Raw genomic sequence first — 16,766 nt, 5'->3', positions numbered from 1 at the left:
CCCCAGTAAAATCCATTAATCCTTATGCAGTGTTCTGTCTGTGGCAGATAAAAGGCAGTAGAATAATCTGATTGAGTTTAGTGACGAAATATTTCAGTGCACATTAATTATCACTGTATTATGTAAATATTCCTTCTTGGAATTGTTGACTTTGGTGGTTTGAATTAGCTCGCTGTTTCGGGAAGGAGCTTTTAGTGTCAGAGATCAACAAAATGTTCTTCGTGGTCAAAAGACAAAGGCCTTCATTATGAGGGACAATAGTTGTATTTTGCACCATTATTGATGCTTGTGCAGCAATGAGAGTGCACTTCGAGAAAGGACACTAGTGTGAGGCAGGCAGAGGAAGTCTGTCGGAGCCAAAATAAGAAACTGTTGTGACCCTTCTCTAGGTCAGTGGACCCCGACTCTGCCATACCCTGGAATCCACTGTGGTCTTTTAAAAAACCCCAGGGCCTGCCTCCCAGGCGCTGTAGTTTAAGTTCATCCCATGGCTGGTGAGGGTGTGGCCTGGCATCGAGGTTTCCGAAGCTGCCCAGGAGATCAGAGTGTGCGGCAGTGACGTGGGGACCAGCGCTGGGCAGCCGGACTCTTCCTCCCCCACGGCTCTCCGAGCCCCAGAGCGCCGCAGAGATGCGTCAGTGAAGCCGACTGCTTAAAATGAAGCTCACTGCTTAAACGGCGTTGATTGGGTTGCCGTGGCATGCGAAGTTGTGTTTGTCCTTAAAAACTCCCTTTTCCTGATTCTTTAATATGAGAGTGACTGGGGCTCTGAAGGAAAATTTTGGAGTTCTCAAAAATACCAGAGATCTTGAAATCATGGAGTACTTTTAAATACGTCCTATATTTGATAGCTTATTAAATTGTAATTACTTATAGTTCTGTTTAGCACTGACGAGACTACCCATCTAAAGTTTGCGAAGCACATCTTTTGATGTGAAAAATTAAGTGAAAAAATCATTTTTGTAAAAATATACACATTTATTTCTATGTGTACATGCACAAAAATATGCCTGGAAAGTGTTAACTGACATATCAGTAGAGATTATCCCTCAGGGTAAAGTTTGTGAGTGGCTGTTAGTTTCGTTTCATATTTCCGTTTTATCCGTTTTATGGTGCGATGTGTTGTTATTAATCAAAAAGCCGGTGAAGCTGTTAGTGTTTGGAGGGAATGCGTACATATTTATAGTAGCAATTAAAGCTGTTCCTCAGTGTTCACGCTGTACTCAGATGAAGTGTGTTTAAATGGCTTTCTGATTTCTAGGCGTTGGGGGAGCTCTGTGAAACCAAGTTTGGGAAGACACACCCCGTGTGCAATTTGGTAAGTGCCTCCCTGGTGGGCTTGCACGTTGCTGGTGAGCATGTAACCGAGCAGGTGTCCTTCGGGTAGCCTTGTCTGGAAGGTGTCTTGGAGGACGTTTAGATTGGCCATCGGCAGCAGGTGTGGGTGGTTCTTCACTGTTAAACTGATGGTGATATGTTACTTCCTGGGATGAAGCTGTTTACTTTCTCGTGACTTTTTTTCATAAGTATTGTACATCTAGAATAACAAGTCCTACGAAAATATTTACTGGAATCCTTTTTTAGTATAAGAATAGTTCATTTGAATTCCATCGAATGATCTTAAACATAAAACTTAAAAGCGTACCTTACAAAAAATGTGGAGGAGTTGGAGGGCCTTCCTCTGTCCGGGGTAAGGGATGCCAGCGAGTCTGTGAGTCTGCGTTTCGGATGTCAGGAGTTGGTCACGGTGCCAGCGGCTCACACCAGCTGAGCAGCACGGCTGCTGAGCTCTTCTGTTCATTACATTCTTATGTCTCGTGCCGATTTCACAGCTTGATTGGCCTCTTCTGTTTCATGCAGGTCGCTTCTTTGCCGTTGTGGTTGCCTAAGACGCTAAGCCCCGGCTCTGGGCGGGAGCTGCAGAGACTCTCCTACTTGGGGGCTTTCTTTAGCTTCTCAGTCTTTGCCGAAGATGATGTAAGTATATTGGCCATTTGCACCTTGCAGCTCTTATGTCCGGGATTCCTTCCCAGACACACATTATATGTCGAATGAATTTGTTCCTTCTCTTTCCAGGCTAAAGTGGTTGAAAAATATTTCTCAGGGCCTGCCATTACCCTGGAAAACACTCGCGTGGTTAGCCAGTCATTGCAGCATTACTTGGAGCTGGGAAGGGTAGGTGCTCAGAACGGGAAACCTGGCGGGGGGGGGGGGGCGTTGCAAATCAAAGAGAGACTGTGACCTGCGTCTTGAACAGTAACTGCACATGAACACTGTGTCCCCCTGTCAGGGGCATCACTGGGAACAGTCCTGGGTTGACAGGCTGGGCTCTCTTTCCAGCTTGCTCTTAGGCGTGTAAAACGTTTAATCCACGGGGGTGTCATTCTGCGCACACTACTCGATGTCCGATTTTCCCAAACGGAGATTATATATCTGCAGTTCTCAAAAGGAGCAAAATTATAGGCCCATTGTAGTGCAATGAAGGTAATTTATTTCAAGCCTATCCTAGAAAGGAAGTAGCAAAGGCTATTTTATTAAAACTGTAACAAGCCCTGGCTGGCATAGCTTAGTGAATTAGGTGTGGGCCTGCAAACCAAAGGATTGCGGTTCAGTTCCCAGTCAGGACACATGCCTGGGTTGCAGGCCAGTTCCCAGCAGGGGGCGCACGAGAGCCAACCATACATTGATATTTCTCTCCCTTTCCTTCTCTTCCCCTCTAAAGATAAATAAATAAAATCTTAAAAAAAACTGTAACGACTTACCCGCTGCACTCCATGTCCCACCTTCATGCTAGTTATGTGGTCACAGTTGAGTGTGGACTTCCCTTCTGTTCCACCTGTGGTCAGGTTCTCCCAAAGCGAGTGAACGTGGGAGAGGGAGAAAGCGGGAAGCAAGCTAGCTGTTCTTAAGTCAGAAAGGAATAACTTTAAAGTCAAGTTTTAAATTTTTTTGTGTCTAAAATAAATTTCAGCAAGAGCTTTTCAAGATTCTGCATAGTATTTTGCTAAATGGCGAAACCCGTGAGGCTGCCCTGGGTTACATGGCCGCGATCGTCAACGCCAACATGAAAAAAGCCCAGATGCAGGTAAGGGCTCCTAACGGCTCCTTTGACTTGCCCTCGACACTCCTTCCTCTGAACTCCCGCGTACTCGGGCCGACCAGACAGCGCTCCAGGAACTGGAGGTGCGGTGTGGAGCGGGACGGCGGGGCCTCCGGGTGCTGCTCGAGCCTCATGGTGTGGTGCACCTGCGTTGGCATGCAGACATGACTGCAGATGCTCGTAGTGTCTAGGAAGCGACTAAAGCAAGGTACAGGGCTTGAGAGCAACCATGGAGGTGTCAGAAAGGAGCTCTGGGGTGACTTCTGACTGAGTGGCAGAAAGGCCTGAGGAGGTGACCTTTGATCAGAGGCCTGACTGGTAAAGAACCTGCCGTTTCAAGGCTGGGAAGAGAGCCTTAGACACGTCTGAGGCCCTGAGGCAGGAATGCACTAGCTTTGGAACAAGCCCCCCAGGCTGACTTGTGCAGCTGGAGGACAGTGAACAGGAAGGAGAAGGGTGGGTGGTGGGCTGGAGGGGTGGCAGAGGCTCCATCAGTTTGGTCAGTGTCATAAGAACTGTAGTGAGGAGCCACTGGAGGGTTTTCGGCAAGGACCCCACCAAGGGGGCTGTGCAGATCGTGGGCTGGAGTGGGAGGAGGGGCAGGAGCAGACCATGGAGACCGGATATGAGGTTCCAAGTGCTCCAGCCCTGGGGAGGGAGGCCAGGGGCGCGGTTTGTTTTGCCAGAGTAGGGAGGTTACAGGGACATGCTTGCTGTGTTACTGATGAGTGCGTGACATTTCTGCTCAGAAGAAGGAAAGACACATGTAGTGAGTGAAGCGTGGACCTCGTGTCAGACCGACTGGATTTCCAGCTGTGGTTCCGCCGTTGACCAGCAGCGGGTTCTCGGCTCCGTCTTTGTGTCTCTGTTGCCTCGTTGCGAGTGGAGACAGCAGTGGAGCTGAGCCGTGCGGGTTCACTGTGCGCGTCAGGCTGTTAGAACAGTGCCCGCTGCGTCGCGAACACCCTGCCTGGTTAACTGTCATCCCTGTGGTTGTTGTGTGGTTGTTGCAGGAGTATGCTGCTGCTGTCAGCTGCAGGAACTTAGCCGAGCGGGACAGTGAAACTGTTCTGATGATGCTCCTGAGGGAAAACGAAGGAGAGAATGGGAGCGATGTTTAGTGTTTCTGCTCACTGATTTCGAAGCCCTGAGCACATCCGGTGCATCCCCTGGGCCTGAGTTTCCTTCTCTGCACGATGTGAATAATAGGATGACTGGCTGCCGAGGGCTGTTGCAGAGAGTCAGTGAGAGAATGTATAAAATGCTTCCCATATGATTTGACGCTCAACTAGTGGCACCTGCTGGTGGAGTGACAGTGGGGACGTGATGCACATGTCCTGTCGTTGACTTGAAGATGCACATTTGGTCACCTTTCTCGTAAAGTTGTGCTAGAATTTCTGTTCGAATCGTTATTCTAAATACTTCCTTTCCTATTTCACAGACGGATGATAGATTGGTTTCTACAGATGGCTTTATGCTGAATTTCCTTTGGGTGCTGCAGCAGCTAAGTACGAAGATCAAGCTAGAGACGGTTGATCCCACATATATATTCCACCCAAGGTGTCGGATCACTCTTCCCCACGACGAGACCAGAGTGAACGCCACCATGGAGGACGTGAGCGACTGGCTGACCGAACTTTGTGAGTGCCGTGCTCCTCGTTGGGGCACTAAATACTGCCCTTCTGGTGTTTTACTTGTCTTTACAAGATTTTATTTATATATTTTTAGAGTAAGGGGAAGAGAGGGAGAAAGAGAGGGAGAGTAACATCATTGTGTAGTTGCCTATCACTTGGCCCCCACTGGGGACCTGGCCTGCAACCCAGGAACATGCCCTGAGAATCAAACCAGTGAGTATTTGGCTCACAGCCCTTGCTCAATCCACTGAGCCACCCCAGCCAGGGCATGTTTTTTTAATAATGAAAGAATAGATAGACAACCTTTACCAGTTGGACTCAGAGCCTCATCCCACAACTGGGATTCGACACCAAGGCAGCACCCCTGTCAGCTCCTGCCCCGCCCCCACCTCGCTCCCTCTGGCCTGTTCTCCTCTCCTCCAGGGACAGTTTTCACCGACTCCTCTCCCCTAGAGTGCTGCCATCAGACTGAGGGACTTCGTGTCCTCAAGATTCACTCTGTGGGGGTGGCAGAGGAGGGACTGTGTCTCAGGACCCAGTGGTTTTGTCTTGCTCAGGGCAGTCAACATTATTGATACTCACCAGTCATGGCTTTCGTTCGGGCCAGACCTGACCATCCAGTACAGAACTCTCTGAGTCATGGTGAATCTTCACCAAAACGTAGGCAGCATCACGCCCTAGAGATTTTAGTGTGCCTTCCATTCCGTGGGAAATGTTCTGTCCGTAGGCTTATGGGCTGGTCAGGAAAAGAAGTGTAAGTATCTGAATCGCAACTGTGCGGTCTTGTAGTTACATGTGAGGAGACTGAGGCTCCAGAAGGTGCCGAGGTCACCTGGCCTGCTCATCAGCTAGTCCCGCTGCTGCCTGGGTCTCCTGCGGCGAGTCCGGGCCTCCTCTACCACGTGGCCTGATCTGAGTGCACCCTTCACCATGTTTAGTTTGATTGCAAACTGGACACCTGTCCATAGTGAGAGAAGCAGTCTAATTCTTTGTGAATCTGTTTCATTCAGGCGCCCTGAGTTCAGATAAGCCAGGCAGACTCCAGAATTCGGATCTGGGCTCTTGGAGTCCAGGGAGTTACGGGGTTGGGAGGAGAAGGTCCAGGGGGCTTCTCCAGAGAGCAAGCTGCCCGAAGAAAGGCCGGAGAGCTAAGGCAGGTCCGCTCTGAGGAAGGCCCCGTCCAGCAGGAAGGCCTGTCGGAAGGAGGAGGAAGAAGAGAGGCTACGCATCTGACCTCAGCCATTTTCCCGGCTACAAGCAGCCATGCCCAGCAAGGTTGGGAGGCGGAGGGAGAGAGTGCGAAGGGGTGAAGCCACCGGAGACGAGACAAGGAAGGGCGGCAGGCAGAGGGCAGTTATGGAAGCTTGCGACAGGTGACGTGTATCTGGGAGGCAGGTGATCAGGAAAACAGAAAAGTGGAAATGCAGGAGAAATGGGCGCCACATTTTATGTTGCCGGTTAGTTCAGCGGTTATGATACTGGGTTGAAAGTGAGTCCTAAGAGGGTGGCTTGACTTTCTGCTTTTCCAGTTTTTTATTTTGGTACAAACCCAAAGAAGCTCAATCCTGGGCCTCAGCTAAGTGGTCACATCCCAGCTTGTGTGGATGGGTGATTCACAGCTGCCCCGGCTAAGAAGTCAGAGTTTATAGAGTCTAGAAAAGGGATTGTTCTATTTGGACGCTAGTGATTCCTCACAATTAATACTTCTCCAGAAATTGAATTTATGAGCTAGATATATGATATGCAATAAATATGAATATAGTAAAACAGTTCTTATTTGGATTAGCCAAAATCAAATAGCTCTGTAGAAGAAATGGAAGGAAATACAGTGTTCTGAATTTAAATATATATAATAAATATGATAGCAGCAGCTAAGTCATATAGATTTTATATGGGCCTATTAAAGTTCTCATAAAAGATTTCATAGATCTTAATGAATTGATGGCATAAAGTGTGAATGTTTAGAAAATATTATGGTTATTGATCTTTACTTCATACAGTAAAACATGCTGTTTAATGACAGACATCAGAACCCTGTGGCATTTTTTTATGGACTAGGCAGTGGCAACATCGTGGGCAGATGCACACACTCCAGAAAAATAGTTCATCTGTCCTAGGACTGAGTGTCTGATGAACAGTGAGTCAGTACTGGATTAATGTCATTCGAATGAGGAGCTCTTGGTATTGTCCTGGAATAGACCTCATAGACTGATAAATTTAGGAGAATCAAAGGTCAAACATTTTTCTAAAAATATAGCAAAGAAAACATGAAAAACCCCAGAGGATTTTGACTTTTCTGTGAAAGGGAGAGAAATTTATAATAATTTTAGAAATGAAGCTTTTTGTCAGAGACTTTGTGTAGATACATATATATCTTAACATATAGATAGATTTTGTATTGAGCAAGACAAAATGAATATGTAGAATAAAAGAATGGAGGAAAATACGTGTCCTGTAATTGATAAAATTATGCCATTCAAAATACAGAACTGTTAGAAATACGTACGGAGAAAACTGTACTCTACCAAGAGATGGGTGTTTTTGTTAGGGACAGAATGTAAGTAGTATGTGTCATAGGAAATAAAGTCATCTTGTGGGGAAAATGAAGCATTGGATACAAATTGAAAGAAATCTAAGTTGTCATTATGTAACTAAGTTATCCAAAAACTAGATAATAAGGTAGAATGAAAGCTTGTAAACTAATAGATGTCATTTAATCTATTGACTTAGTCCATCTAACGTGCATTCTGGGGATTCATAACAAAAAGTATGATACTGCCATTCTCAGCAATTCCATTTTCCAGCATGTGCTCCAAAGCTGGGGGTGAGTGAACGGTACTTAGTACATGGACTTTCCAGGGACTGTTTGTAACAGAAAAGTTAGGAACAACCGTGTGCCCAGCAGCGGGGAAATGGCAGACGCTGCAGCTTATTCATGTAATCTAATGTCACCTTGAGGTTTTTAAATGACATTTATGACCTGTGTCATAAAATGTATAAAATACAGAAGATTTTTTGGTGTACATATATGTAAACATTTAATCAGATGGGGAAGAAAACCTACTCTTTAAATGACGTTCACAGGAATTCTGTTTTTCTTATAACATTACCCCGTAGTGTTTTACAGTGGGGTTTTTTGTCATTGTTGTTACTGTTTTTTTTTTAGTTTTTATCTTTTGTTGTCTATAATTTTTTAAAGTGTCCTTAAACTTCATGAAAATTCAAGTGTTTTTGCCTCATTAGTTGTGGCTTTTCTCTGATCTAGCCCCGTAACCAGTTTTATTTAGGGGATTATGTTTTTTTTCCCTAGATGGAGATCAGCCTCCATTTTCTGAGCCGAAATTCCCCACCGAATGCTTCTTCCTCACCTTGCACGCCCACCACCTCTCTATCCTGCCGAGCTGCCGTCGCTACATCCGCAGACTCCGGGCCATCCGGGAGCTTAACAGGTGCGTGCGATGCCCTGTCCTGAGATTGCCTGGGTCACCACGTGCTCTCACAAGCAAGTAGTTTTGTGGGGCCCACCTGACTCGAATTCGGGGGGCACATATGTTCCTCAGTTGGCCAGAGTTCTTCACACAGTCTCAGGACCCAAACTTCGGTTTCTTGGAGTGCTCAGTCCTCGGCGTGTGGTTACAACAGGTTTCCATGAACTTTTGCATTGGCTGCAATATCACCAGCAGGCACTTCTGAGGGTCTCTTGGGTTCCAGACGCAGCCCCCTCCCTTCTTCGGGCTGTGAAACAGTGGCTCTGGTTTCTCTTGACGAACAAGGTCGTTACCCCACCAGCACGTAACCCACTGTTTGCGTGTTGCCCCGAGGCGCTAAGAGACCAGAATGGCCAGGTGGTAGCCTCAGTGTCCGGTTCCCTAACACCACTGTCGCTTTTCTTCATCTGGACACTTCTCCCCATGCACCAGCGTCTCCGAACAAACAGAAATCGCAAAACAGGAAGCAAAAGTTTTGAACAGATTGTCTTGATTTCTAACTAAATTCCATTATGATCAAAGACATATTCTGATTTGTGTCCTTTGAACCTTACCGAGGTTTGCTTTATCACCTAACGTTTCCATTAGTAAATGTTTCAGAGAGGCCAGAAGAACGTGCCTTCTGGGTAGTTTATTGCAGTGCTTCATGTGTCAGTTAAGTCAAGTTCGTTCATCTTTTGCTTCCATTTTCCATCTGCTGATCGTATCAGCTTACACTTGAGTAGTTGAGAGAAGCCTGTGACAGCTTCAGACTGTGGCTGCGGGTCTGTCTGTGCTGTCGTCCTGGAACGGGTGCCCCCTGGCTCTGTCACCCCCTGGCTCTGTCACCCCCACTGCCTTCACCCTGTGATGGTGGTGTCCCCTTCACCCTGTGATTTCACCACCCAAACGGGGCGTGTCTTCTGGGGCACAGTCGGGGGTGTGTACCTGGGGGCAGTGGTCTGAGCTCCCAGAACCAGTTAGTTTCCACGACGAGTCCCAGCTCCGTAATGTTGGGTTCTGTCCTCTGAATGGTATCAGGGAATTCCTGGCAACTCACTTCCACTCAGCACAGGTCGCTGTCAGTTCCGAGTTACAAATGACTGGGCGCATGAGCAGAACCCTGCCCAGCCCCCTCGGGGAAGGCTGCATCCAGACCCTCTGGTAGGTGTGAACCTGTTTATTTCGCTGATGAAGCATCTCAGAGCCCATTCCTGCCCATACTTCCCACATCCCTGTCACCTCGTATTTAGTAGGTGGAATAACAGGGTCAAAGATACTCACGTCCTTGACCCTAGAACTTGTGAACATGTTACCTTACACGGCAAAAGAGACTTTGCAGATGGGATTAAGTTCAGAGTCTTGAGATGGGAGATTTTCCTGCGCTATCCTGATGGTCCCATATCACAGGGGTCCTTGTGGGACAGAGCAGGCAGGACCAAGCGATGAGAAAAGGGAGCTCGATGGCGGAGGCAGGTGTCAGAGGGCTCGTGGATGTGGTCCATGAGCCAGGGACACTGGGGGACCTCTAGAAGCTGCAGTGGGCAGGGAGACATTCTTCCCTAGGGCCTCAAGAGGAATGGCTGACCGCCTCAGACTTCTGACCTCCATAGCTCTGCGACTGTAGCTGTGTCCTTTGAAGCCCCAGGTTTGTGATAATTTGTTAGAACTGCAATGGGAAACATACAATGTGCTAGGAAATCTTGCCCTTTTTTATTTTCCAGTGTGAACTCCTCCTGCATATTGAAGTGTTATTGGCCTGTGAGGACAGTAACTGATGTCACTCTGAGGCAGTGACGTATGAGGCGTGGGGCCTGAGGGAACTTGGCATTGTCCTGTGACTCAACCACTCAGGCATGAGCGCTGCAGGCGCTGCTCCCGCTGCAGGCAAGGCCAGGGGACTCCGGTGTGGGTACTGACGCTGTTACATACCCCGAACTCCTCCTCTAGAGTTCTCAGAGTGCCAGTCCTTGTCCTAACTTTCAGATAAAAGATCCTGTAAGGTTAGGAATTCAGTTTATGTTTGAATTTGGTACTTTGTAGGACCAGATCCTACTTTGTGATCATCTTAGAAACTCCCTGGTTCATTGACTTTTCCTCGAGGTGAGGTTTTAGTGCCTCGAGCCTGTCATTGCACTCTCTAAGCGCTCCAGCATCTCGGAGGAAGCCGTTCTGTGTCTTCATTGCCGATCGTCCCTGCAGATTTTCCACTGAGAGCCTCGGGCCGCCAGGGTTCTGTCCTGAAATTCCGGCTGAGCCTGCGCGGCTGAGTCAGAGAACTGGCCTCCTGTTGCCACTGCAACTGATTTTCACAACTTTCATGACTTAAAACAACATCAGTGGTTATCCTATAGTTCTGGGGGGCAGAGTCCTAAAATCAGGGCTGCGATCCTTGTGGAAGCTGTAGGGAAGAATCTCTTTCCTAGCCCTTCCCAGCTTCCAGAGATGGCCTGCATCTCCTTGGCTCCCGGCCCCTCCTACATAGCACGTGAGACCTCTCTCCGACCTCTGTGATCACATCTCCTTTTCTTACTCTGACTCCCTCTTTGTCGAGGAAGGACCCTGTGATGACTTGGGCCCACCTAGGCAATCCAGGATAATCTCCCCATCTCGAGGTCCATACCCTTAATCCCATCTGCAGAGTCCCTGTTGCTGTGTAAGGTAACAAATGTACTCAGGTTCTGCAGATCAAGATGTGACATCTTGGTGGGCGGAGCATTATTCTGCTAGCACGCTCATGTTCTGGTCACACACCAAAGGGTCTAGTTCATCTGGGATAAAGAGAAAGAGGCTTTTCGAAGATTACTGTTTGGTTTATCGCATCCTTGAAATGGCTGGAGAAAAGGTTCTCCTTTGAACTCGGCCTGGCAGGAAGCTGCTTCTAGGTTCAGCCGGACAAAAGAGCCTCCGCTGCTTCCAGAACCGAGCGGCCCCCGTGGCACAGTGTTCGCTTCAGCCGTCAGTGAGGGTTCGCCTCTCGGCGGACTAGGTCGTGCACAGAAATGCTGTCATCAGTTTTCAGGCATCATTTTAGCAGCCAGTGAGAAAAGAAAAATGCTGCCAGTTGAACCAAAGTTTGTCATTGATTGTAAGATGGTCTCTGATTTTAGAAATGCTAAAATCGGGGGAAGTTTGTGTCGGAGAGTCGCTGGAATGGTCAAAACGGATAGATAGGGTGCATAATGCATCTGTGTGTTTTCTGTCACGTGACTAAGGGTCTTTGGTTTCAGAACTGTGGAAGATTTGAAAAATAACGAAAGCCAGTGGAAAGATTCCCCGCTGGCAACCAGACACCGCGAAATGCTGAAGCGCTGCAAAACTCAGCTGAAGGTCTGTATGGCTAACGAACAGTCCTGCACCAGCCTCAGAATAGTGGATTTCCCACCAGAGTGTGCGCCTTGATTGAGCCGTTTTCATGTCTTTATTTCTTCTTCATTATTCTTTCCCCCCAAGATAAAATGCATCTCAAAAGCTGTTGATGCTTTGCATGTATCTACATAATATTTTCATCTCAGCACAGACTGTGCCTATGCTGTGGCCCTGACGGCGTGCACTCTTCATCGATTCTTCCATCCGCAATGTAACATCACCTCTATTCCTCGCCTTGTGCAGGATCCACTCCATCTTCTACCCGCCAGCCCTGCACCCAAAACACACTGGCATGCATCCAGCCAGGCATTTTCATGGTGTTTAACAGAGTGGATTTGAGGGAGTGGAAAAGCCTGTTTCCTTCGCACCTCATTCTTCATTCTTACTTGAAAGCGACCCCTCACACGGCACCTAGCCGGGGATGGGAAGGGTTGTGCTTGTGAGACACGGCTTTAAAAGAAGTTGTACAAGGGAAGCTTAGGTAGCAAATTCATGCGTTTTTCTTATGTTTTTGTTCAAATTCCAAAGCTTTTTCTTGATTAGTAGGATAACTATAGAAATTGTATTTGACTTGGATTTTTGGCACAAGATTTTGGTTTTATTTACTAAGAGACTAGACTTCTTGGAGGTGCAGAATAAACTGGGAGCTGTTATCGGGGTGTGTAGAACCCTTAAGCAGTCCACAAGCAATGTCTCAAGGCGTCCATATGTGGTTTAAATTAGCATGTCAGTGTGTGTTTAATCCTCACAGGTCCTCGGAGGTAGGTGTTACACCTTGGGTGCACAAGCATTTTGCCCAGGGGCAGCCAGCAGGTGGCGCTGTGGAGTTCAGATGCAGATTCGTCAGGCCTCCTCCCACTCACCATCCCTGACACCCAGAGGGCCTCCCTGGTCAGCCCCCTCCCTGATTGGGTTATTTAAATGTGACAGTAAGCAACCTGCCTCTGAGCGCTCACTGTGTTCTGGGATTGTGCCCAGGGGTCCGCGTGGCACACATTTTGTTTTTCTTAGAACGTGACCAGCGTCCTAAAGTTGGTTAGCGGTGAGGCTCTCGAAGCCCAGCCCGTCCCCACCCAGCGTGCTGCAGGTACTTAGCCACCGACTCACACGGGTGGGCCATGCCTCCTTCTGCAGAAACTGGTACGATGTAAGGCCTGTGCTGACGCCGGCTTACTTGACGAGGGCTTCCTGAGAAGATGTCTGCACTTCTACGGCCTTCTCATTCAGCTGCTGCTCCGCATCCTGGACCCCGCCTATCCCGAGTGAGTGCCCCTGGTCCCCTTCCCCTCGTCTCTGGGCTTTGTTGTCCTTGCTGTGCTTCAGAGTCCACGACCGGAGCCACCGCCTTTGCCTTAGCGAGACTTCGTTTTTTACTTGCCAGATTGTATACGTATAGACAGTGAAATCAGTACTATTAACAAATACCTTCCTTGTAATTAGTTAAGAGTAATAAGGAAATGTCAGCACCTGCCATTTTAAATTTGACATAGTGCTTTTTAGGAATTGGCTTTATTTTTACCACTCTTTGGCTGGTAGAAAATGAAATCTGTAAACTGGAAGCTGAAAGCTGGAGATTGCGGCCTCTTGAGCTGTCCTGAGCACGGGTCCCAGGAGCCTACCTGGCCAGTTTAGGGAGCAGGCTGAGCACCCTGGTGGCCTTTCTGTCACCGCCTGGCCAGCCCTGCCATGGAGGCAGCCGTTTCGTTTTACTTGTCACGGTCCTTTCATTGCGAGTGGGCGGTCTGCAGCTGCGATGTGGGCCCTGGCGCTTGCAGGAGTGGGAGATGCTACTTGAAGTACAAATGTGTGCCTCTGTCGTCTCCAACTGTAACTTGTGCTTTTCTTCTTGTTGACAGTGTAACACTGCCTTTAAGTTCAGACGTCCCCAAGGTGTTTGCAGCATTGCCTGAGTTTTATGTAGAAGATGTTGCTGAATTTTTATTTTTTATTGTACAGTAAGTTTCTTTAACATATTACATAGTTATAATATGCTTTTATATGTTTCATGTATGTGGTGAATTATATTGCTGCAAACCTCCATTTTATGCTTGTATGCCTGAAATTTTGGTGGCTGCTTTAAATGCTGCCCGGAGATCAGCAAAGAAGTGCAGATGGTGGCACCAGGCCAGTCCCAGGAATATCTCAGAGACAGACGGGGACGAGCTGTGTGGATGATGATGTGTTCTGTGGAGACCGAGGTGAATTTCTAGTTGATGACGTGCTTCTGAGAAACAGTGGGAGCGGCTTGTAAATATCTCAGTGGAAATGCAGAGGCGGAGACACCGCATGTACACTGTGCACCGAGTTTCCTCAGTGGGAAAACTGGAGGAAGGTGCCACGGTAATGGGCTGAGCTTGTAAGTGACGTTTTAGATTTTTAAAAATTAAAATGAGAGACTTCCGGCCAAGATGGAGGTGCCTCCTCCAACACCCAAAATAAGGACAACAACAATTCAGAAACAAAGAAACAGCCAAAACTGAAAGAAAGTTGAACTATGTGGAAGTCCGACAACCAAGGAGTTAAAATAGACACATTCATTCAGACCAGTAGGAGGGGCGGAGCTGAGAGGCGTCGCGGCACAGGAAGCGGTGACACCAGGTGCACAAGGCGGCACCGGGCAGACTCTGGGCACCCAGGCTGTGGCTGGCAGACCCCGGGCATGGGGTGGCAACGGGCAGACCCAGCAAGGCGGCAATTGAGAAGTGGGGCACCCTGTGCAGGGTGGCTGGCTGACCGGGCAGTGGTCCCACATTCATGCACAGATAACTAGGGGGCGAGACAGATCGCACAACCCAAGGTCCTAGGGCTGGCACATAAAGCCTCAAAACACCGATTGGAAACACTTGTGGGGGTTGAAGCGCAGGGAGATTCCAGCCCTCACAGGAAAGTTTGTTGGAGAAATCCACAGGGTCCTAGAATGCGCACAAGCCCACCCACACAGGAATCAGCACGAGAAAGGACCAGTTGTCTTGGGGGAAGCAGCGGAAGGGACTGAAATACAACAGAGAGCCGAGCAAAGCACCATTTTTTTCCCTCTTGGACCCTGCCCCTAAATACAGTGTCACAACCTAGGGACTTGGGTGGCCCCGCCCTGGTTGAACACCTAAGGCCCCACCCCTCGTACGTAACAGGTGTGAACAGACCGAAACATTATGGCTCCAGCAGAAGAACAGCTCAAAGCCCCAGAGCCAATACTTCTAAGCAACAAAGAGATAGCCAACCTATCAGATGCACAGTTCAAAACACTGCTGATCAGGATGCTCACAGAACTGGTTGATTTTAGTCTCAAATTAGAGGAACAAATGAAGGCTAAACTAATTGAAATTAAGGGAAATGCACAAGGAACCAATTGTGATGGGAAGGAAACTGGGATTCAAATCAAAGGAGTGGACCAGAAGGAAGAAAGAAACATTCAACCAGAACAGAATGAAGAAATAAGAATCAAAGCAAATGAGAGGCTTAGGAACCTCAGGACATCTTTAAATGTTCCAACATCCAAATTATAGGAGTACCAGAAGGGGAAGAGAAAGAGCAACAAGTGGAAAACTTATTTGAACAAATAATAAAGGAGAACTTCCCTAATCTGGCAAAGGAAATAGATTTCCAGGAAGTCCAGGAAGCTCAGAGTCCCAGAGAAGTTGGACCCGAGAAGGAACACACCAAAGCACATCATCATTACATTAGCCAAGATGAAAATGAAGGAGAGAATCTAGAAGCAGCAAGAGAAAAGGAGACAGTAACCTACAAAGGAGTTCCTATCAGACTGTCAGCTGATTTCTCAAAAGAGACCTTGCAGGCAAGAAGGGGCTGGAAAGAAGTATTCCAGGTCATGAAAGGCAAGGACCTACATCCAAGATTGCTCTATCCAGCAAAGCTATCCTTTTGAATGGAAGGGCAGATAAAGTGCTTCTCAGATAAGGTCAAGTTCAAGGAGTTCATCATCACCAAGCCCATGTTTTATGAAATGTTAAAGGGACTTATCTAAGAAAAAGAAGATAAAAAAACATGTATACTAAAATGACAGCAAACTCACAATTACTAACAACCACACCTAAAATAAAAACAAACTAAGGAAACTACTAGAACAGGAACAGAACCACAGAAATGGAGATCACATGGAGGGTTAGCAATAGGGGAGTGGGGGGAGAAGGTACAGAGAATAAGTAGCATAGATGGCAGGCAGAAAATAGACAGGGAGGGCAAGAATGGTATGGGAAAATAAAAGCTAAAGAACTTAAGACACGTGGACATGAACTAAAGGGAAATGTGGGTGGAAGAGGTATGCAGGGTGGAGGGGAATGAAGGGGAGAAATGGGACAACTGTAATAACAATAAAATATTTAAAAAATTGATTAACTCCATCAAAAACATTTTTTTAATGTTTTGGGCAATGAAGATCTTTTCTGAAATACACCAGATGATTTAATCAGAGCTTTGGTTTATTTTCTAGAACATTACGGCCAGGAGACGTGGTGGGTTTTAAACCTGTCTAGTTGTAATATGAGCACTCACTCTGAACTTGGCACGTGAGAGGGAGTTTGGCACCCTGACTCCCCTCCCGCCTGCAGCATCTGCCCAGGTTGGGATTCTCGGCGCGTCACTTCTTGCCCTTCTCGCCTCTGTCCAGGTACTCTCCTCAGGTGCTTTATGAGCCCTGCACTCAGGATATTGTGATGTTCCTCGTTGTGATGTTATGCAACCAGAACTACATCCGAAACCCCTATCTGGTGGCCAAGCTGGTAGAAGTCATGTTCATGACCAACCCCGCTGTTCAGCCGCGAACCCAGAAGTTTTTTGAAATGATCGAGAACCATCCTCTCTCCACTAAATTGTTGGTCCCTTCCCTGATGAAGTTTTATACAGGTAGGTTCCCAGGTGCACAGGGAGGCCAGGCCGTCTGAAGCCTGTGGGTGAAGTTAGTCTAAACCTGTCACCAAGTGTCCTGACACCCAGTTATGAGTATAACCTACTGCCCCGCTGCCAGCAGAGTGTGAACTGTTCCTAATCCCCCCCACCGCCGCCCTGTGGAACTGTGACCTTGACCCTTCTCAGACTTGTCCTTGCTGGTTGAGCAGGAGCCTTTGAAAGCCAGGAAGGTACCCTTGAGGTCCAGTTATTGTCAGTAGCACAAGTTGGTGTTTCTGCCTGAAAATTCCTGGTTTATTTTAGCTTTGACCTTACAGCCTTAGCTTTGTA

At 47.7% G+C, this 16,766-nt stretch overlaps 1 protein-coding gene across 5 annotated transcripts in view; it reads left to right on the top strand.

Annotated features, from left to right (window-relative positions):
- UBE4B (ubiquitination factor E4B) overlaps window positions 1–16,766 on the top strand; it is a 101,014-nt gene that overhangs the window by 63,311 nt on the left and 20,937 nt on the right. For all 5 annotated transcript variants that reach the window (XM_053660300.1, XM_053660302.1, XM_037165646.2 and 2 more), the window contains 10 exons: window positions 1,262–1,318; window positions 1,861–1,977; window positions 2,077–2,175; window positions 2,972–3,085; window positions 4,542–4,740; window positions 8,045–8,183; window positions 11,432–11,531; window positions 12,705–12,832; window positions 13,427–13,525; window positions 16,198–16,433. In XM_053660300.1, coding sequence (XP_053516275.1) covers window positions 1,262–1,318; window positions 1,861–1,977; window positions 2,077–2,175; window positions 2,972–3,085; window positions 4,542–4,740; window positions 8,045–8,183; window positions 11,432–11,531; window positions 12,705–12,832; window positions 13,427–13,525; window positions 16,198–16,433 — 1,288 coding nt within the window. The remainder of the gene's footprint in view (window positions 1–1,261; window positions 1,319–1,860; window positions 1,978–2,076; window positions 2,176–2,971; window positions 3,086–4,541; window positions 4,741–8,044; window positions 8,184–11,431; window positions 11,532–12,704; window positions 12,833–13,426; window positions 13,526–16,197; window positions 16,434–16,766) is intronic.

The sequence above is a fragment of the Artibeus jamaicensis genome, unplaced genomic scaffold (genome assembly GCF_021234435.1).
Source record: "Artibeus jamaicensis isolate MK-2021 breed Jamaican fruit bat unplaced genomic scaffold, CSHL_Jam_final scaffold_847, whole genome shotgun sequence".
Lineage (NCBI taxonomy): Eukaryota > Metazoa > Chordata > Mammalia > Chiroptera > Phyllostomidae > Artibeus > Artibeus jamaicensis.
The sequence above is the reverse complement of the archived record's forward strand: the minus strand, read 5'-3'. Positions and strand labels throughout refer to the sequence as shown.